The sequence below is a fragment of the Cololabis saira genome, chromosome 12, assembly GCF_033807715.1.
Source record: "Cololabis saira isolate AMF1-May2022 chromosome 12, fColSai1.1, whole genome shotgun sequence".
Lineage (NCBI taxonomy): Eukaryota > Metazoa > Chordata > Actinopteri > Beloniformes > Belonidae > Cololabis > Cololabis saira.
In genome coordinates, this window is record NC_084598.1 from 13,995,966 (window position 1) to 14,018,334 (window position 22,369).

The window sequence follows — 22,369 nt, forward strand, 5'->3', positions numbered from 1 at the left end:
AATTGAATTACAGAAAATAAAGAACTTTATCACAATATTCTAATTTTCTGAGACAGTCCTGTAATTGAATGTAATTGAATTAGGTTAACTATACGTGGACCTGTCCAAAGAAATCTGGGTAGACCCCAATGACAAATATACCGTCAGGCTAAAGGCTGATTTATGGTTCCGCGTTACACCAACTCAGAACCATAATTCCAGCTTCAGCAGCAGTTTGGTGCTGGGTTACAGAGCTGCGCCCCCCAGCGGCCGCAGGGGGAAGTGCGGGGGTTTGGTTTCATCGCTTTCCACCAGGAACTTGTCATCGTTCGGGTCACAATCGCTTCCTACTTCCGCAAACACAGTCCAGAGACTGATCTATGCGGCGGCTCGATTTCTGCCCCCGTCTGCCCGGCTCAGGCTGATATTTCCCCCCGGTTTCCGACACTTATATGCCGGCCTGGCAGCGACCATGACGGCAGACGGCCGCGGCTCCGTGGCGGAGCCTCCGGGGCTGGAGACGCAGCGGCGGGAGATCGAGTCTCTGCTGCGGGAGAGCGAGCTCCGCTCCGGGGACAGCTGGTGAGTGTTCCCACCCTGCACCAGACACGGAGCCGCCGCCGGCCCGCGGGGGGTTTGCGTGGGTTTCCCCGCGTGGTGCCGTCGGTGTCGGCGCGGAATCCAGCGCTAGCGGCTAAAGGCTGATTTATGGTTCCGCGTTAAATCGACGCAGAGCCTACGCCGTATGGTTACGGCGTACCCTACGACATAGGTCTGCGTTGGGGTAACGCGGAACCATAAATCAGCCTTAATGCTTCTGCTGGTGGGGCGTTCAGGGCGGCTCGGGTTTTTTGGGGGGGCTTTTTAATGTGAGCTGTTCAGGTCACGGCGTGTTCATCCAATCATCTCAGATGATCTCAGGACTCTGGAAAACGTCCATCGTAGCAGAAAGATGTTGTCATTTTCGGTTTCGAGAACAGAAAGAGACAACGTTATAGTTTACAGGGGGTTACGGTGTATGAGCTGAAGTGCTGCGTTCAGGGGCTGCAGTATATGTTGCCGCTCGTCTGTCAAAGTGAAACTTAAGTCTTTTATTTCACCATAACGCAAACAAGCTTTGAAAGAGTGACATGTCTCCCCCACCAGGCTTGTGGGGTTGCAGTGACCCCAGGGATGAGGGGAGCATCACTTCATCCATTGCTCCTCTACTCTGATGCTCCATCTCTCTGGAACAGGATAGATATGGACTCATCACATCACATAATCTTGTCCCATTGCTCCAGAGTCCAATCTTTATGGCCTCTAACAAAGTGAAACTTAACTTAGAAGGTTTTAAGGATCTTGGAAGAGAAGTAGAACCTCCTTAGATGGTAATTTCTTGAGCGTTAATGTGGGTGGATCAGGTCAGGTCTTCTGTGAATTGAACCCCGGGGTATTCGATGTTCATCTTTTCCTCTTGAACACCTCCGGTGAAGAGAGGCGAGTGGGAGTGTTGCCCTGTCCTGCTGTAGTCCAGCACCGTGTCTCAGGCATCTCCTGCCACCGTCTCTCCAGGATCTCCACTTCCTTCATGTAGGATGTCTCACTCGAAAAACCCTTTCAGACAACTCTTCTCCCCATTCAGGCCTTTTCTTCTTAAAATATCAGCATAATATATTGGCTGTTGGTCCCCCTGTTTTCTTGGGGGTATAAAAAAACACCCAGGCCCCAGACAGAAAGCAGCAAACCCGGTCCCCATCTGACACCGGGCATCATCTGTTTGTTTTATAATGCATCCAGACACATGCATCTTATTGTCACTATTAAACACTGCTGGGAGGTCTACCGTTGACTTTCTTCAAGTGGATTTCACCCAATGTTTAAGTGTTCCCTGGTCACGATGATCTTCCAGTAAGATGATGGTTCCCTGCACTTTTTTTAAACGGCGTGTTCGTTGCTTCCCAGCAGTCTTTCAGGATTTTTTCTTTTTGTATTTTTTTGGTTCGAAGACTAAACAATTGAAAAAATGTATTAGCAGCAAAACCGAGCTTGCAGAATTTAAAAAAAATCCACCGTAACCAGCTCTAACTGTAAAACGTTGCACTTCCTCTGGCCTCAAATGTTAAACCTGTTAAATTCCTCTAAAAGGAAAAAGGTCCCTGATGTCCCACACGTTTTGGTTCCTTTTCCTCTGCATGTTGTGTGTGTGTGTTTTTTTTTAAACAGGTTGTACAAACTGCTATCTGTGTATTCTGTACTGAGACAAAGAGCCACGTCACAGACTTTTACAGATTCATCATTAGTCGGAGCGAATCATCTGGAAACTGGCCGATCCTGCTCGTTAATGTTTTTGAAAAGAAACAACCAATGAAATGATAAAAGTAAGATGAGGCTGGTTTGTGCCAGCTTGAATGATAGGAGCAATTTAAAAGTTGAACACATCTGACCGTGACAGCAGGTGGTACTTAATCCTGCAGAAGTGTCACGTTGTGTCCTCCCAGCAGCCCCACTGATGCTGATGTGTGTGGATGCCGGGAGCTGCACACGCATGTGCCGCCTGATCCTGCAGCACTAGGACCCTGCACATCTCGTGGCTCGCGCCAGGCGTCACCCAGTTTCACTTTCCGTTTTCTGGAAGCACTTTAAAAAGTCATGAAGAAGCTCAGGAGGCCTGAACATTTTTTTTTTAGATTTTTTTTTTTAGATTTATTTATTTGCACAGTTAAACATTACACAAATAAAATTACCAACTTTACAAATTAAAGTGCAGGAAGAGGCGAAAACTCAAAAGAGCTTATCAGGTGCCTCCACCTATAGTTAACATAAAATTTAATATCATACTTATAAAAACAAAATATACAAATGAGCAGTTAGAAATCTATAAATGATAGAAATTAAAGGAAAATTACAAAGAATTTACACAAAAGAGAAATTATCGGATATATGAAAAACGATAGAGTACAATTTAATAATTAAGAAACAATCAAAAAATAAACGACTAAATAACAAACCAAATGAACAAAAACAAAAAATAATTTCAAGGAGATTACACAAAACGATAAAATGTGTCGGTACATCCATTACTTCTGCCGGAGCAGTTCCATTTACAAAACAAAAATTAAGTGGTGTTTCAGACATCCTTTAAAACCTTGTACAGAGAAGCATTTTTTTGCTAAATGGGAATATGTATTCCATAGTTTGACCCCCCTGTACCGTAGTGCATATTTACCCCTGGTTGTAACACATTTTGGAGGATGCAGATCTAACGCTCGACGGGTTGCATAAGAATGGACCTGAGAGTTGTATATGTTGTACTTCACGTCTATGCAGCGAGACTGCACAGATTCACATTCAGGGCCATTTCCATTTGTTCTTTAGTTTGGTGGTTTTGTCTTTAGAAACCTGTCAAAGAACGAGTTGGAGCGATTATTTTCACAGAAAGCTGTTTGAAATTTCAAATTTTAAAAGTTGGTGCCAGATTAAGGTGAAGCAGAGTGTTTTTCAGACGGTGATGAGAGAATCATGAAGCCCAGAAGTAGCTGAAAGGGAAGAAAAGTGTAGTGGAGAAATGCAGAATCCCTTTGTGATCTGATAGATGTGTCCAGCGTGTGTCTGAGGTCGTTCCTGGTAGGTCCAAGTTCTCTGTGGGGTTACAAGCTTGTGTTTGGAGAAAAATTGCATTTTTTTAAATAGTTTGAATGAGTGTTTGGATGTCGCCAGGCTCTGCCAGAGCAGGTGGTGTTCACTACATGGTGGTTTAATGCTGCATGGTCATTTAGATATTTCCCTGCTTTCCCTGCCACCTGGTTTAAATGAATGGTCCTCATCAGCTTGTCATCAAGGTCAGGACAACTCTTTTGGTGGCACAGCTATTTGTAGCACGGTGTGCAGAAGCAGGCAGCACCTGAAACATGCTGGATAGGGGCTCTCGAGGGCCAGGATCGGCCACCCCCTGGTCTGAATTTTCCCCAGCCCATGTCGGTGTATTGCAGATGATAACCCGTGTAGCCTAAAATGAAATGCTGCCTGGTGGAGCTGCACTTGTTCCCCGGATGAGCAGCACTCTTTCTTAAAGATCTGCTCACGGATGGAAAACAGCAGCTGGTAAAGAAGACCCGGACACCGGTCCAAACTGAGGGATGCAGCGCTTTATGTTCTGTACTAATACTGAGCATGCAGCCAGATCCAGCTATGCTGTTCAAACCTCAGCTTCTCTCCACATCTGCGCAGTACCTCGCCATCACTCTCTCGTCCACGTCTCGTGCACGCTCACACGCACACCAAGCTCAGCCTGTTGAAGGGGCCATGACGCTCTTTTGACAAGGTGGTGCTGATGTTGGGGGGCAGCGGGTACGTGTTCTGGTCTCAGCCTTGCTGGATCCTCCATGTCTCAGATAGACAGGGGCTCACCTTAGAATCTTGAGGTAACGTGTGAACGAGTGTCCACAAATTGCATAACTGATGGCACGTGTATGTGAGAAATCAACACATGTTGTGCATGTACAACATTTTTCAATGACCTTTGCAAGCGTGCTTCATTCTGCTCTAAACTTATGCAAAACCTACCCAATTTGACATATGCCAGCATATTTGCCAAATTCTTCATTAGTCGGCATAAACTGTCCAAATCTGTGTGACTGGTTCTTTCTTTGTGACCATAAAACCTGGATGAAGGTTTTATATAGACCCCCTTTTCTCGTCAACTTACAGAAGGCTGCATTTAACTGCTGCTATGTCATTCCTGCAGTATTTCTGCAGGTGTTTTGGTCAGTGCTATTATTTGTAATATATATTATATTATTTGTAATTAGCACAAATTATCTGTCCCCATATGATAAAATCCACCATCCCCCCTGATTTTTTTTTTACAACTCGAGTACTGGTTACGTCTCTACGACTCCTTTTCTAAGATTCATTCTCGTAGACTTGTTGTCGTAGACTCCTTATCTCTGGCTTTTGACTTGAGCAGAATTTGATACCCAAATGGACCATTTGCATTCGTCTTTACCGTTTTTTTTTATTTTTTAATTTTGTTAATCTCGTGTTGTCTTGTGAAGGGCAAACTTAAATTTTCCAAAAATAAATGGTCTCATACATAATTTGTTCAAGGACTATTGAGAAATTCAATGTATATTTTCTTTGTTTTTGTGCTAGTTTTACTTCAGATGACAAAAACACTGAGCAGCACAGCACGCCTGCTGACGGGTTTGAGGTTTAGAGAGACAGCGGATTCATTCAGGGAACAGCTGATGGATCCATAACTATCTCGTGTTAGTTTCAGTTCTGAAGTCTGTCTCCCTTTGGTTGCATATGATTTATCATTTTTATTTGTACATTTTTAATTCATTATAAGCTGAGTGACACGTTAACCTGTCGTAACATCGGAAGTTAAGATAATCAGCAGCCTGTTTAATCAGTCAATTAGTTCAGTGTGACTGAACACACGCTGAAAAGCTTTTGTAACATTGTGTGTGTGTGTGTGTGTGTGTTGCAGGTACGTGGTGGATCATCGCTGGTTTGAACAGTGGAAGGAGTTCGTGGAGACTGGAGACCAGAATTCCTCCTCTTACCCGGGTCAGATTGACAACACGGAGCTGTACGAGGGTCAGTGAATGCCTGTGGTTTCTTCAGGAGTTCAGAACAGTCCGACTGACGGCCTTAAATGTCGGTTCTCTCCCCACACTGACCCTGAGGCTTATCTGCTGTTTTCAGACCTGGACTCCTACCACCTGAAGGAGCGTCTGGCGGAGAACGAGGACTTTGTGCTGGTGCCAGCGGAGGCCTGGCACAAGCTGCATGTCTGGTATGGGATGGTGGGCGGTCAACCCCCGCTGGAACGCAAGGTACCGCTCCAGATACACCCCACATACTCGGGAATGACCCAATCTTTTCATTAGCAGTGTTTCCAGGACACATTTGTGCTAAAGAAAAATGTCTCTTGAAAGCTGGATAGAAGTAGTGCTGCAGGAGGTCGATGTTTCCATTGATTGCAAGAGATCGTACAAAGGTTTATGTCATATTTGGAAAGGGTTTCAAATTAGTGCCGTTTCCATTACAGGATTTCTTTTTCAATATTTGATTTTGCGCAAATCTAGAGGCGATGGAAACGTGACTATTGTAACAATAGGAGTGTGTCATGATGGGGACATAAATCTATCTGTGTGATGATCTGATGAAGAAATGAAACATCTCTCCGTGTGTGTCAGGTGGTGGACTTGCCCAGCACTCTTAAGGTGGAGGTTTACCCTGTTGAGGTCTTCCTCTGTCTCCATAGCAACATGGAGACTGTCATCACTGCGCAGTTCAGCCGCACAGACAACATACGTGAGTTTGTGTGTCATTATAGTATTGTGAGTTATACAATGAAGCAGCTCCTTTTTCAGCCCCGTGTTTACGTTTCTGTTCATAGCAGCTGGTTTAAGGGGGTGGAGTCAGATACTCCACCCACCCTCTCTTCTGCAGGGTGTGCTTTATTTGAGATCTGACCTACAGCTTTGTGCTTCCACACAAACTTAAATTTGTATGTTTATTTACCACAGATGCGTGTTATTACTCAGTAAAACAAGCTCACAATAAACTTCCCTATTTATTCTCAAACACTTGCGTTTAAGTGTCTCCGGTTCAGCCGCAGAGAGTTGTCACTGATCAATAATCTTATTGGACAGGTCTAGGTTTCTAAGACTAAATTATATAATACAGTAGGTTCATGGCTGTGCATTTAAAAACCCTGAACTTACACCAGTCGACCAAATTCACTGCCTTCACTCAAAAAACTAAGGATCTTATCTTATTTCTAACCTAAAAATGCCATTACACCTGATAACACACATAACTTAGGTTAGGTGTTTTTCCCACGTGTTTCAATTGAACTTTCATTTGTGTCAAGCAAATTTTAAGTTCTAGTTAAGTTTTAAGTTAAAGTTTTGGCAGTGTTCAAAATAAAATGATGAGCCCTGCTGTATTGGAGCACATTAGGCACCAGTGCTGCTTGTTTTATCCATGAATGACTACAGACCTAAAATTGAAAACTACCCAGTTAGCTTTATTACGTTTTTATTTTTCTGACATTTTCTGCCTTTTCTTTTAGTTAAAACTGTAGCGGGAACAGATGTTTAGAGGAACCTATGTATGTACTGGGTTAGAGGGGGAACATATAGGAGAAAGAACGGACCAGAAGAATATAGCGTGGATTGAAAATAAAAGTTAAGCACTGAGCTACACGTGTCTCCCATCTGGGCCATTGCAGACTGCCTGATATGGCATGTTACAAAAACCAAACATATCCGCCGCCTCTTTCTTCTTCCTTTACGTGCGCGTTCATTGCGTTCTTTAAGTTCCTTACGTGCGTCAGCGCGTTGTGCCGCATTAAATGTAGCCCGGGCGTAATACCTGCTTTGAGCTGGCAAAATTAAACGATTCCTCGAGGCAGAGAAAACTCCTCGATCATTTTTTGTAATCGAATTACTCGAATTATTCAAGGAATCGTTTCAGCCCTAATCAGAACCAACCAGGTTTTGGTCCTGATTTGCGGATGACAGTTAGAGGCAGGGTCAGAGCCGTCATTGATTTTATCATGTACATAGTGCAAACAAAGTCAGCTTTATTACAACCAAAATATGAGGGACAGCAAACTTTTGCCAACATTCAAACCAGCATCCCCAGTGTCTGGAAGCTGCAATTGGTGCCTCTGTGGTAACATAAAAGTATGTGAGTGTGCAGTACTAGACAGCTTTCCCATTCATTTGAATGAGCAAATCATGTACATACAGATGTCTTCTGATACCCATCATGAGTCTTGTTAATGATCTTATCATTATTGTGTGTGTGTGTGTGCGTGCAGATGCGATCCAGAGGGCCATATGTCAAGCCTTCTCGGTGCCTCCGGACTCGGAGTGCCGTCTGTGGATGAAGAGCTCGGACAGCAGCTGCGAGCGTCTCAGGAACGTCCACATGAGCGTGCTGGACACGGGTCTGAGCTCAGGGATGGTGAGGACCGACTCATCTCAGCCTCTTACGCCCACACGTCCTCACTGGACGTGAGACGTAACCAGTACTCGAGTTGTAAAATAAAATCAGGGGGGATGGTGGATTTTATCATATGGGGACAGATAATTTGTGCTGATTACAAATAATATAATATATTACAAATAATAGCACTGACCAAAACACCTGCAGAAATACTGCAGGAATGACATAGCAGCAGTTAAATGCAGCCTTCTGTAAGCTTTAAATATCCACTGGGCTTACATCAAATACATCAAAACACAACAATAAAAAACACTTTTCTGAACTTATCAATATGCCTCTGTCCTTCACAGGATAAGTAAAATGGATCACTGCAAAAACTCAAAATCTTAACAAGAATATTTGTCTTATTTCTAGTTAAAATGTCTCATTTTAGTTAAAAAAATGTAATTATACTTAAAACAAAACTCATCACTGGAAAAAACAACAATTTTCACCTGTTTCAAGTAGATTTTCACTTGAAATAAGTAGAAAAATCTGCCAATGGAACAAGATTTTTTTGCTTGTAAAGAGAAGATAAATCTTGTCCCACTGGCAGATTTTCCTACTTATTTCAAGTGAAAATTTACTTGAAACAGGTGAAAATTGTCAAATAAGTTATTTTTCTGGTGTTATTTTTCTGGTGATGACTCTAAATGTTGAAATAGCAGTAAAACCACATTCATTGATGAAATGACATAAGGGATGGAAAGGGGGGATGGCAGTCTTACAGGGGGGATGATTTTGACCGTTTTTATTTCAGGGGGGATGCCATCCCCCCTCATCCCCCCTCAACTCCAGTACTGGACGTAACAAATGTTTTTCCATGTGCACTTTCGTCTCAAACGTCTTCATAGCACCTTGTCCTCTTGTGAAGATAACCAGCTGTCCACCTCAGAGATAAGTTTTATATGTGTGTGTGTCAGACGGTGATCATGGAGACGAGGAACGCTGACGGCACCTGGCCGAGCTCCAGACCCCAGATCATGTAAGAGCAGAAAGCTGTTTATATTTATGGTTTTCACTTATCAGTTTGTTTTATCTATACAACTTTCCCCCACCCTTAACTGACTTTCAGTTTCTTTTTCACCCCTCCGGAGGTTCTTTCCCGGCCTCTCTTCCTCCCTGCCTTTGTTCTACCTGTTGGCTCATCCTCTCTCTTGTTCACCTTTCAGTTTAGTTTTTTCAGAAAAGTTCCCTCTCTTTTCTTCACTTGTTTTTTTTGCCATTCTTTCACTTCTTTTATTCCCCCTCCCTCATGTGAACAACAAGCATTCATGAAAGAACCAAAGTTTAAATTGCAGGGACGAGACAGAATCACCAGGTGACATTTTAAAGCCTCAAACGCAGTAGTTTTGAGAGCACCCAGTATATTGGTGTGGGACTGAGACTGTTGAACATCTGTGAGTGAGGGCGCAAAGAGTAGTCGACGTAGACAAAAATCAATAATAGAAATAGTCGCCAATGAATTTAATTGTCAACTATTGTCTGCAAAAAGAAAATTTAAACAGAGTGAGGCGTCATCTCTCCATTCCTGTCTCTGCTGAGAATTGCACATAGAGTTAAGCTGCTATTGTCAGCACACATGTTCTTCAACAGAGGGAGACAGCTCTCTCCCTTCCTATCTCTGCTTAGCGTTTCCACATGCGCAAAAGAGTAAAGTGCCAGGTAAACAAGAAGGCTGCGGCCAATGCGACACGACAGCGACTGGCAGCAAGGCTCATTAAAAGATGTATTTTTTTAAAGAAGTGTCCATGTTTCTTGTCTTTTATTTTTGATTAGCACAACATTAAACAAATTCATGCAAAATTTTAAATCTGAGCGCTGAATAAGAGCCATTTTATGAGATTCATAATCTGATAAGTTGAGATCAGAATAGTAGTTAGCTACAGCCCTGTCTGGGAGTTTGTGTGTCATTATGCCATCATGAAGCATACGTCACAGATTAGTTGATCAGCAGGCTTGTTTTTGGTGATGAACTTCCTCCAGCAGATATCCGTTTAGTTCCTGGTTCCTGCTGTTAAAAGCTGACGCCTGACATAAATTGGACCGGTGCCTACACAGTTTACAATGAAACACAAAGTCTCACCTCTGTAAATCAGCTCACGAGTAGTTAAACGGAAAGGGATATGAGTTTGAAGCGTATCAGGGAAGTACAGTAGTAGCACGACAGATGTGGATACACACCTGGTGAGTGGTGTTGATGTTAATGCAGCCAACAGAAGCGAGAGCAGCCACACCCTAAAAGGACTTTCCCCAAATGAAAGACAGCTCAGCAAAGTCAAGGATGCACAAGAGTTTCCTGTTGTTTTGTTTTATTTAGGATGTTGTGGCTCTGGTGGCTTTGACACTTCCTGTCTAGCTCCTACAGTAGTTAGACAGGAAAGGAGGGCAGACAAAGGGAGAGAGGGATAACGTGTGACTGAGGCCGTCGGGGCCGGGACCTGAACCAGGGCCGGCTGCGCGAGGTCCGAGGCCTCTTGACACGAGGGGCCCGCTCCGCCAGCTGGGCCCCAAGTAAAGCCCACTTTCTTCTGAAATGGGGCTAGTTTGTTTCAGCACCAACACAACATTAATCTTTTTTCTCGTGACACCACTGCTCTCCGGCTGCAATCTTCTTGGCGTTTGACTCTGATGAGAATTTGGTGCTGACTTGAGCTCTTCCCTCCAGGAAGAACTCCGTGGAAGAGCAGGACTCGTACCGAGGACAGCCGGGCGTCAGTGGCCTCACCAACCTGGGCAACACCTGCTTCATGAACTCAGCTTTACAGGTCTGACTGCACAGGCATGCGCACGCATACACACACTACACACACACACACACACACAGTCTGGTGTAAAACATCAGGAGATGGTTTGGATTTAAGAAGCCTTTGGCGAAACATAAAATACATCCTACAAAAGGAATTATTTGATTATTTTTGTCGATGCTGAAGCTGATTCAAACGGCCGTTAATCCTTTACTGCCCGATGGTTCATCCCAGATGTTTTCTTCTGAGTGACAGCCTGTACTAACTGCACGCGAGCGTCCGACTATCGCGTCGCACTGCGTGGCATCGGACGCTCTCTGTCCACACTGACAGCGTTATGGGCCCTCACGTTATTTTGATTGACAGCTGAAACTCGCTTTCTAAGGCTGATTTATGGTTCCGCGTTACACCAATGCAGACCCTACGGCGTAGGGTACATGGCGACGCGCACCATACGGTACGCGTAGGCTACGCCGTCGATTTTACGCGGAACCATAAATCATCCTTTATTCACCCGCCCGTGCGCTCCTGAAAGAAACTCCTAAAATAACTCCTAAAAGAGTAAAGAGACACGTAAAAGATGGATGAGTACTTGTAATCTTCCTACGTTTGTACTTTCTAAACAGAAAACAAGCTTGATATTGTGATATTTAAATGTTCTTCTATTTTCTTCCTGTCACTCGCGTTGAAAGCTGGTTGAAAACACTGTAGGAAACAGTCACGGATGAGAAACGGCTGATCCAGTTAGTTGAAATGAGAAGTTATCTCTATGATTCCTCCTCATTTCACTACAAAAATCTCAATAAAGTGGCAGAAAGAAATATTATCCTATTATTATATATTATCTTATTATTATATCTTATTATCTTATCAGAACCTTCCAGCTCCCTGTCCATCTCCCTCCAGCAGCTGCCACTTTATTGAGGTTCTTGTATTGAAATGACTTACAGCGCTTTCAACCAGCTTTCAACGCGAGCGACAGGAAGAAAATAGAAGCAAGGCGTCCGATAAATGTTCAGCTCAAAACGTTGCGCTGCTTCACTCGCGGCCAGTTTTGAGAGTCCAATAGAAAATAAAGCAATGGAATTGTTTTTGTCGCTGATGCTCACGTCACATGCAGTTAGGACACGGTGTGACATGTTTGAATGTAGCTCCACAAATGCAAATTTCCCCTCTGTGGGACTATTAAAGGATTATCTTATCTTATCTTATCTTATCTTACAAAAGTGCTCTTACAGCTCTTGTTGCACAACGGGTTTTTCAATCAAGACTCGGTACCTAAACACGCTGAAATTCTTCCAGTAAGGGTTTGATAATAATCCTGACCAGTGTTTCTGTGGAGAATGTTGTTTTCATGCATTTCAATCAAGTGTTGGTCCTCAAAATCTTGTTTTATGGCTGCTTCTTTTCTATGTTTTTATACCAGAATCATCATTACAGTGACCCGATAAAATCACCTGTCTGAAATGATCATAAATATTACTATTTTTATGACTTCCTTATCAGCACGTCTGTGGAGTGTGTTGCAGAACTGAAACGTGAAAATGAATTCATGACAATGGAAATGATGTCAACATGACAAAAACACTAGATATAAGAATAATAGCACGTTAAAGTTCTGTTTTGTATTTGACCTTTTCTTATTTTTGATGGAAACATCTTTTCCTCCTTAACTCGGCTTCATTCGGAGCACTATGAATGCTGGGAAAGGAAAACAAGGAACGCTTTTGTGTTTAAAATCCCTGTAACTCAGTTTGAGGAAGATCCAGACGCCGCCGGGAGCATAGATAGGAGATGCTCGTCACATGCACGGTTGCTTGTCTTGCAATGTTTCTGATTTAAAGCTCACAATTGTAACCTGAGCGTCCATCTGACGTCTTACGTCCACAACTCTTTCACGTCCCCCTCCCCGTCCTCTGCAGTGTCTGAGCAACACTCCCGCGCTGACGGAGTACTTCCTGCAGAACTCCTACCTGGAGGAGCTGAACTTCACCAACCCTCTGGGGATGAAGGGCGAGATCGCCGAGGCGTACGCGGACGTCATCAAGCAGATGTGGTCTGGGCGCCATTACTCTGTGGTGCCGCGTGTCTTCAAGGTAACGGCCGATCAGACTGGAGCATTTTCCAGGGTGTTCACACTTTCGTCAGGGTCTCTGATGACCCGGAGTTTGATCTTTACCCCCAGAACACATGAACACTTTGTTTTGGTCATTAAAGACCAACTTTGATGTGATGAAAGAACTGTTTGGACGCTGTCCTGGTGATGGCGGACCCCCGTCTGCCAACCGGACCAGTGGTGGCCGTGATGCAGTAGCCTTGCCCCGTGCTGCTGTTGTTGTTAGTAAACGCTTTTCCACTAGTACCTACTCAGCCCGACTCGACTCGCCTCGGTTTTGTGCTTTTCCACTAGTGGTCTAACGTGCCGAGTAGATACTTTTTCTGTAACTATTCTGCCAAGGTTCTAAGCGGCTGAGTCGGGCTGCATCTGACATCATCACTACAGGCCACCGATTGGTCGGGGGGTTGGAGTCAGACGTCTGAGTCAGGATGTGACATCAGTGAAAGAGACTCTGACGGATTCTGGTTCATTTTATTCGACAAGCAATGGCAGCGCAAAAGTCTGTTTGATGATCCAACTCAGGCTGAAACCTGGGGGCTGAGGAGAGAATTAAAAAGGGATCTAGACGGGCGATAAGGAACGACCAGATTAACCAGGAGCTCTGTCTCTTCATAGCTGCTCACGGCTCCAGCTGACTTTTCAGCAGCGCAGAGACGAACTAAAAAATAAATAAAAAGCGTCGCTGCTTGAAGCTTCTCTCACTCTCATTTTTTAACTTGATATTGAACACAAGCCACAGACCCAGCAGCACATCTATCATCTCCTCCAGGTTCTACATCTTTAGATCACACAATCAAATACGTCACAGCAGCTTCACTCCTACCTCCTACTTCTGCTGCAGGTGCTGAATTGTTCTGGAAAAGAAACCAGGCCGAGTCGAGTTGAGTCGAGCCGAGTAGGTACTAGTGGAAAAGTGCTAAAAGTCTCATTATTCACATGAATAAATGTGGAATCTGGTTTTTCCTGTGTCTCTGGGTCCCAGACTGTCCACTTCACTAGTTTCTCAGCACTTCAGCGCCTCACCACTATCTGGTGCCATCAGAGCGGTTTGTCAGTGTTTACTTCTTTCTTGAGTGAATGAATGAATGAAGTTTATTCAGTCATTGGAACACAAAAAAACACCAAAAAAACATTGTACACAGCATTAACATAACATAACATAACATTAACCAAAAAAATGTGTTGAGCAATAAGGCATAGGCTGAAGCAAAATGCTTATAAAAGCCTATAGTACCAACTTTCTATTTTTGGCTACCGACCTCCAGAAAACCAAAAAGAGAATAGAAAAGCAAAGGTTTCAGGGTTTCTTTAGTGAAAACGCCGTTGCGCCTTAACAACCTGCTCAGGTTTTTCTGGAGAACGTTTAAAAGCGTTAATGATGACGACTGATGGACACAATGTCCCTTGGATCGATACTTGAAACTTGGCCGGTGTTCATACCTGACACAATGTGGTTTGTCGGCAGACCAAGGTGGGCCACTTTGCGTCTCAGTTCCTGGGCTACCAGCAGCACGACAGTCAGGAGCTGCTGTCCTTCCTGCTGGACGGGCTGCACGAGGACCTGAACCGGGTCAAGAACAAGGAATACTTCGAGCTGCGAGACGCCGACGGGCGGCCGGACCAGGTGAGCGGCAGCTCCAGCTCAGACCTCCCGCCTGCGGACTCTGAGTGGTTGTAAAGCCTCCGTTCCTCCTCTGCACATGCAGGAAGTGGCTGAGGAGGCGTGGCGGAACCACCGGCGACGGAACGACTCGGTGATCGTCGACACGTTTCACGGCCTCTTCAAGTCCACGCTCGTCTGCCCCGAGTGCAAGAAGGTGTCCGTGACCTTCGACCCCTTCTGCTACCTGAGCGTCCCACTTCCTGTCAGCAAAGAGCGCGTCATGGAGGTCTTCTTCGTCTCCCTGGACCCCTACGCCAAACCCGTGCAGGTGGGGGTTCACGTGTCAGATGTCGGCAGGCGTCCGTGTGAACAGAAGTTAATGTGTGTTCTTCTCCGCAGCATCGCGTCGTGGTTCCCAAAGTGGGGAGAGTGAGCGACCTGTGCGCCGCTCTGTCGGAGATGACCGGCACTCCGGCCACGCAGGTGAGAGAGAGAGAGTTTCAGATTACATCAGTAACTTGTGATCATGTGTTGAGTCAGTTTCAGTTTATAAAGAAATTTACAACATATTAGTTGTTTTTTTTCACTTGCATCATAACTAAAACATAATATTTGTGTCTGTAATTAAGGCCGGTCTGTCGGTATGTTGACACAACGTAGTCATGTCACGTCTGAAGTTTTGTGTAGTTTTTTTTAGTTTAGTGTCCGTTTTAAGCAAATTCCAAAGAAAGAGCGTTTGTGAAGCGGGTAATGGAGGTTTCTACGAGGCGTCTCGGAGCATGAAGTCGGTTGGAACGGCAGAAGAACCTGTGTTTTTGTTCCAGATGGTGGTTGCGGATGTCTTCAATCATCGTTTTTACAAAATCTACAACGCCGACGAATCTCTGAACTGCATCCTGGACCGAGATGACATCTTTGTGTAAGTCTGTAGTTAGGGTGGTCCCGATCAGGATTTTTTAGCTCCCGATCCGATCCCGATCACTTGAGTTTGAGTATCTGCCGATCCCGATTTTTCCCGATCCGATCACTTTTTTTGGCTCCCGATACATTTCCGATCATTTTTCCCGATCAGATACATTTTGGCAATGAATTAAAAAAAGAAAAGAAAAAAAAAAGGACTAAAACTAAATTATCCCAAGTTTCTTTTTTCTTGGCCATTGGAGAACAACATGGACATATATTTCAACAAAGCTTATCAGCACAACTGCCACAAAATGTAAAAACATGAAATTGTAAACTAAAACAAAAAGTGCAGAATAGTGCAATAACAAAAATAAATACATTTAACTTCAAAAGAGGTAGTTGAATGACATCCAGTCAAACTCACAAACACAAGAAAATTAAAATACTTTTTGGCTTAACCTTAGTGCAACATTCTGAATGGCATGACATGAATAGCAGCAGCTTAATGAACATGAACATATATACAATTTCATAATTCAAACATGTAAACCATGTTAGTTTCGCTTACTTCGTCACTTCCGGCCAGCGGTTAAAAGCAATTATATATAAAACGATTTAATATATATTAAAATATTAATAACTAGGTATGTCCTGATACTTTCTTGGCCACTATCTGTAGCTATTTGTCTAGGTGCATAAATGAAGCTGAATCAGCGCTCTGGAGGGATGTAAAGGTTCCCCCGGCTGAACAGCTGTGATCGCTGACGCGCGGCTGCAGGTTCACGGGGAGAATCAGGCATCTGGTCTGTTGCAGGTACGAGCTGAGCGCGCCGCAGGAGGACCAGGTGCTGCTGGCGCTCTACCTGAGGGAGCAGTCGCACTACCGGGACTACGGCGCCGGCAGCAGCTCGTACGGCACGTCGCTGTTCGGACACCCGCTGCTGCTCAAGGTGCCGCACGGCAGCTGCAGCCGGGAGGCGCTTTACGAGCTGTTCCTGCAGAGGCTTGCGTAAGACCCGCTCCACACCCCGACCCCTGAAACACCGTCGCTCTCTCCACCGTTCACTCAAGGGGGTTGTGCTTGTGTGTTCAGGCGGTACGTGCGACCTCCGGACCCCTCCGAGGAGCTGGAGGAGGAAGAGGAGGAGGATGAAGAAGAGGAAGAGCTGTACAGGTCTCAGACCAACGGCATCAGTGATGGTACGAGGCGTTCCCAGCGACCGCTGAGCCACATCAGCTCTGGAGAACGCTGTTCTGAGCACAAACATCACCCTTGTTTTTATTTATTTTGCATCTTTTTTTCAACTGCTTTCAAATTGTGTTTGTACATTTCTTTGAAGGGGGAAAAAGATTAACAAATGTTTAACCTTGATTGTGTCCCAGATGAGCAGCAGGAGGCGGAGCCTGCCGGATCTTCCTGCTGCAGCAACGCATCTCCAAACAGCCAATCAGAGGGGGCGGCTGCAGCTGCAGCGGAGCCACAACCCGATGCTGACCGGTCTATGAGCTCTCTGGACCACGGGGACACGGAGACCAGCACCGGCTCCCCGGACCAGGCGGGGCCCGCCTGCAGCAGCAACGACGGCGACCCCTGCGGGGACACGGGCGCCGGCGCCGCTGCGGGAGGATCAGAGGCGCCGGCAGAGCAGCCGCAGCAGTCGTCTGAAACCGCAGAAGAAGGGAACGAAGAAGACAAGCAGGGGGAGGCGCGCTCTCCCAGCCCGCCGGCCAGTGAGCACCCGGCTAAGAGGAGGGCGTGCCGGAAGAGGAGGCGGAGCCTCTTCACCATCCAGGCTGTCAACTCCAACGGGACCACCGAGCGGGGAATGGGAGAACGAGGGAGCGCCGTGTCCTTCAGCTGTAAGTGTGAACACGGCAGGACAGCCCGGTACCGGAGCCTCCCACGGCCCGGGGCAGCCTTTTTACTGCTTGCTTTGTCCACGTCTGTGTCCGCCAGGTCTTGGGAGGTTAAAAACCTGGGTATCCTTAAATGTGCCAAAGTGGCCAGTTCAGAGAGACCTGGTCCTGGTACACAACAGGAAACCCGTCTTCTCAACGCTGGAGCGTCTGGTTTGATTCTGGTTCTGTTTTGTGTGTGGACTCTGCAGCTCAGCCGTACGTGGCCATCGACTGGGACCCCGACATGAAGAAGAGGTTCTACAACGAAAACGAGGCTGAGGTCAGTGTTCGTTCATCTACTTGCGAGGCCAGCGTCAATCTAACACAGGGGTCGGCAACCCGCGGCTCTAGAGCCGCATTCGGCTCTTTAGCGCCGCCCTAGTGGCTCCCCGGAGCTTTTTCAAAAATGTTTGACCATTTTTTTCCTTTTCTTCTTTTTTTTCTTTTTTTTTTCTTCTTCTTTTTTTCTTCCTTTTTCCTTTCCTTTTTAATCTCAACATTTTGACTTTTTTCTCGAGATTGTACTTGAACATTAATCTCGACATTTCGACTTTTTTCTCGACATTTCGCCTTTTGCCATTTGCCTTCATTCTAATACAAGACTTTTCATTTTTTGCGGCTCCAGACATATTTTTTTTTTGTGTTTTTGGTCCAATATGGCTCTTTCAACATTTTGGGTTGCCGACCCCTGATCTAACTGATCTGAGCCCTCTGACCCGGACACGTAACGTAAACCGGAGCGGTCCGCCTTCGTCCCACTCCGGATCAACTTATTTAACCGTTTTCCTTTATGTTGTTTGGATTTAGCGTTGTAAATGATAAAAGTGGATTCATGGATAGATGAAGTACGGGTCGGCGCCGGTTTTTTACCTCCGACTAGCTCCAATGGAAGAACTGGGGGTTTGTGGGATAAAAGCAGACCTGATGCAGAACCAGCTGGAGGTTTTTAAACGGATCAAAGACATCTGCAAGCTTTAGTCTGCCCGGAATGAAGCTGCTCGCTCCTCCAGCCGCAGCTGCGCTTCATTGTTAAAGTTATTATGTGAGAGCGACGGACGTAGAGACGCCTGAGGAAAACCATGGTCCGGTTGTGTCCGCCGTCACATGAGACTAGAGATAAAACGACCCACAGTGGGGACGAAGCTGTTTAATAGTTACTCCCATTAATGTTTAAAGGCTGAATTATGGTTCTGCGTTAAATCAACGCAGAGCCTACGCCGTAGGGTACGCGGGAGTCTCTCAGTAGCCTACGCCGTAGCCTGACGTGCACCTCCCAAAAAATGTAACTACGCGTTGAGGCGACGCAGACCGAGAGGGCTGTGATTGGTTTGCTTGGTAGAAACGCATTTCCAGTTTCGGTTCGTGAAGCAGTAGTGAACTTTCAATGCTCTTTTCTTCTTGGGTTGTTTTGGTTTTTTGCACAATAGTTGTCCTTATGTCTTTGATTCACTGTGACCGGAAAACCCGGAAGCTAAACAAAGTATCAACTAGCGCTCTGGGGCGGTACTGCACCGCGGTGAAATGGAGTGACGGAGAAGTCCGAAGGGTTCACGACGGCGTCACGGCAACAGCGTGGGCTCTGTGTTGGTTTAACGCAGAACCTTAAATCAGGCTTAAGAGTGAAAGGTGATGATGTAGACGAGGCTCTGAGCGTTCAGCCGTTCTCTCCCTTGCAGAAGTACGTGAAGCACGCCAGCATGGAGGTTCCTCAGCAGCAGATGACCGTACAGCTGCAGGAGTGCATCGAGCTCTTCACCACCGTGGAAACGCTGGAGGAGGAGAATCCATGGTAACGCAGCCGCTCGCTGGAAATCTGCAAACTGTCAAATCCAGCCTTGTTTTTCTTTTCAGCACAGATGATGATGATGAAGAGCTCGCAGACATCCTAGTCTCGTCATCAACAAATCGCACCCACGACCCGCCGCCCTGCATCAGTTCTGTTTACATTAGTCCTGATCCGTGAGTCGTTGACACCCGCGAGGGTGATGCGAGGGCTGAACTCGCCTCCTTGCAACATTGATGTAAAAAGGGCCGGCGACGCGCAGGACCGGGTGTTAAATGCTGGGTACCCGCCAACGTTGAGGGGTTTAAGCCACAACATGGAACACACACTGAACCCAGGCTCATAGCTCACAGACGACTAGAAACTTGAGTCTGGATTAAACGCACCACTTAAACATTTACAGTAAACAGACTGATTATAGTCCGGAGGTGGGACTGATCTGGAACCCTCCTGAGAGTTAAAGTTAAACTGTTCAGGAAAGATATGCAGCTTCTGGTTCAAACTGAAACGACTTAACATCAGAACATGATACCAGTGTAGAAGCTTGGTGGAAGGAATAATAACAACCCCAGGTTTAGTAAAGTCTTCTGCAGAGGTGCCGGTGGGGGTCCGGCGAGGAGCTTCAACGTGGAAGTAAATCCACCGCAGGGCGGATCAGAAAAACAGTCCAGAATTTGGGAGCGTTCTGGTCCGAGCGTGGACTTCACAGAGATGCTGCGACACAGCCGGCCTTCCTGCAGAAGTGTCTTAGCTGAAGCAGATGTGGGGACAGGAGCGGCCCAGAGCTCCTCCTGAACGCGACACGGGCCTGAGAACATGTTTAGATGAAGCTTCAAGCTCCACAGACGTTCGCTTATAAAAGTTTGGTCTCGGCACAGATGAGGAACTTGTTTTTCCAGATACTGAAACATGAAGTTCTGTAAATGTTCACACACCAAATGTGGCGACAGACATGAGTGTTTAACGTCAGCGTTTGGGTCCAGGTACTGTCCGGTGTGTAAGCTGCACCAGCTGGCCACCAAGAAGCTGGACCTGTGGTCCCTGCCGGAGGTCCTGATCATCCACCTCAAGAGGTTCTCCTACACCAAGTTCACCAGAGAGAAGCTGGACACCATCGTGGACTTCCCCCTCAGGTAGCCCTGCTTGTTTCTGTTGTCCTGACCTGAACCGAGGGCTCGTATCAGACAGCTGATGATGAGTTCATGCTGGTGTTTCAGAGATCTGGACTTCTCCGGCCTCCTCCTGAAGAAAAGCGTGTCCAGCGCGGAACCTCCGAGCCGCTACGACCTCATCGCCGTGTCCAATCACTACGGGGGACTCAGAGACGGACACTGTAAGAACGCCGGCGCGGCGCCGCCGCCACTGGTTTACTCAGCGTTTGGTCAGTCACATGACTCCTGACCGCGTTTTTGCTCCCGCAGACACCAGCTACGCCAGGAACAAGGACAACAGCCAGTGGTATTACTTTGACGACAGCAAGGTGACGTACGCCACGGAGGACCAGATCGTGGTTAGTGCAAACACACACACACACACACACACACACACACACACACACACACACACACACACACACACACACACACACACTACAAAAGCTTTTCAGCATGTGTTCAGTCACACTGAACCAGAGATGTTCTATAAACGAGACAGCCCACTACGGTTGTGTTTCCTGTATCACGTGGGTTTTTCCACTGCCCCGCCCCTTTAGGAGACTAACAGCAGGTCCTGAGTCTATTGAGTCCTATGGGAAAAATGAACGTGAGCACAGATTATTACCAATTCCTTCGCCCCATAGTAACCTAAGTAAATATGGGACCCATTTTTCAAAAGCCACAAACCTTCTGAACATTCTGACACCAAAATGGACATTATCAGACCGACAAATTAGGAGAAAATTAACTTTGTTTGAGACCTGTCTCTGTCTGAGCAACACACTCTCGCAAGATTTGGCTCTCATAGCTAATAATATAATATAATAATAATACTACATAGCTCTCCTCAGAGTCGTCGGTCACTGCAGAACTGCCAAAGTCGTTTTCCCATCAGATAAAATGAAGTTTAAAACTAAAATAAAACTTGCTTCTTTGCTTAATAATACTGTTATTGTTATTATTGAAGTCTTTTTGGAAGGGAAAAAAGAATATTAGACTGATCTGATGATCTTGTACTGGGTTGATATCAGATAAAGCAGAGCAGATAGAAGGCGGCAGATAAAAAAAAAAGCGAGCAGCAAAATAAGACGCAAATATTAAAGTTGTACTGTATCTAGTGTTGTATGTTGTATTGTTTTGACATGAACAGACAAGTGTCACACGTTAACAACAATTCCAAAGCGATGTGGGGAGAGGGGCGGCCACGCCCACTTAGGAAACAGGAAGTGTATACCATTTCATACCATTGGCAGTAACGGTAATGCGCTATCTTCTGTATAGAGTATCTTTGACTGAACTAATTGATGTGAACGTGTTTGTCGTCTTGTCTCTCCAGACCAACGCTGCCTACGTCTTGTTCTACCACCGTCAAGACAAAATCAGAAAACCCACCCTGCCCACCCCCAATGCAAACTCCGCCTCCTCCACTCAAGCCTCCAATGACATCACTTCCTGCAGAGATGAGGATGAGGAGGTGGTGCCGGGTGCCTCGTCCGCCTCCACCATGGAAACGGACTGAACCGCCACCATGCGGTTTAATTCAGCTTCTCATCAGTCTCTAGTTTTATTTGTTCTGAACTCGGGGGCGTCTGCGCCGGCTGATGTTTACACTTCTCATCTCGACTTCTGCAGAAAACAGAACCTGAAATTTTATTTCTAAAACGTGTTAAACCTATTCCTGCACAAGATCTGGTTTCCAGCAGCGAGCAGGCAGATAATTAGTGCGTGATCACTTAAATATTCATTTAACTTAAGGACAATTTCAAAAGTAAAATCAAACGCAGCTCATCTCACAAACAGGACTTTTAATTTTCACCAGAACTATGCGGGAGTTAATTGACATGGAGGCACCATGCAGTGGATTATGGGTAATCACAAATGCAACAATGCTGTCAGGGATTAAAATGATCTTTGTATATTTTGGTGGTTTTCCTCAGATATTTATTTTTGAGCGGTCATGTGACTGGTGCAGGACGTGGAGGCTTATTTTCATATTTATAGAGGACATTTATACTCCGGCGCGTGCAGACGAAGCTTTTAAACGGCTCTGTACAGTATTTTTCTATTGTAAAGTTCATATCATTCCTGGGTGGAGCAGCAGGACTTTCTCTCTTTGGTCTTCCCGGTCAAATCAGATGAAATTATTTTATTGTACTTTCAATTTCACTTTTTGATATGAATAAAAAGGTCTATGAG

General features: G+C 45.7%; 1 protein-coding gene across 1 annotated transcript; it reads left to right on the forward strand.

Moving 5' to 3' along the window:
- The first annotated feature begins 312 nt into the window (after positions 1–312).
- On the forward strand, positions 313–22,369 carry usp11 (ubiquitin specific peptidase 11). The gene is made up of 21 exons (XM_061735634.1): positions 313–561; positions 5,453–5,562; positions 5,671–5,801; positions 6,165–6,282; positions 7,799–7,944; positions 8,889–8,950; positions 10,634–10,733; positions 12,635–12,808; positions 14,297–14,455; positions 14,538–14,762; positions 14,834–14,917; positions 15,259–15,353; positions 16,152–16,346; positions 16,431–16,537; positions 16,721–17,197; positions 17,446–17,516; positions 18,913–19,025; positions 20,003–20,152; positions 20,237–20,352; positions 20,441–20,529; positions 21,510–22,369. The coding sequence occupies exons 1-21, from the start codon at positions 452–454 to the stop codon at positions 21,690–21,692; spliced, it is 3,015 nt and encodes a 1,004-aa protein (XP_061591618.1). The 5' UTR covers positions 313–451; the 3' UTR covers positions 21,693–22,369.

Bases quoted from the DNA above. Each gene is read 5' to 3' on its own strand.
- usp11 (XM_061735634.1), top strand. From the start codon at position 452: ATGACGGCAGACGGCCGCGGCTCCGTGGCGGAGCCTCCGGGGCTGGAG. The intron at 17,198-17,445 runs GTAAGTGTGAAC...TGGACTCTGCAG, and splicing joins GAGCGCCGTGTCCTTCAGCT to CTCAGCCGTACGTGGCCATC. The intron at 20,153-20,236 runs GTAGCCCTGCTT...CTGGTGTTTCAG, and splicing joins ATCGTGGACTTCCCCCTCAG to AGATCTGGACTTCTCCGGCC.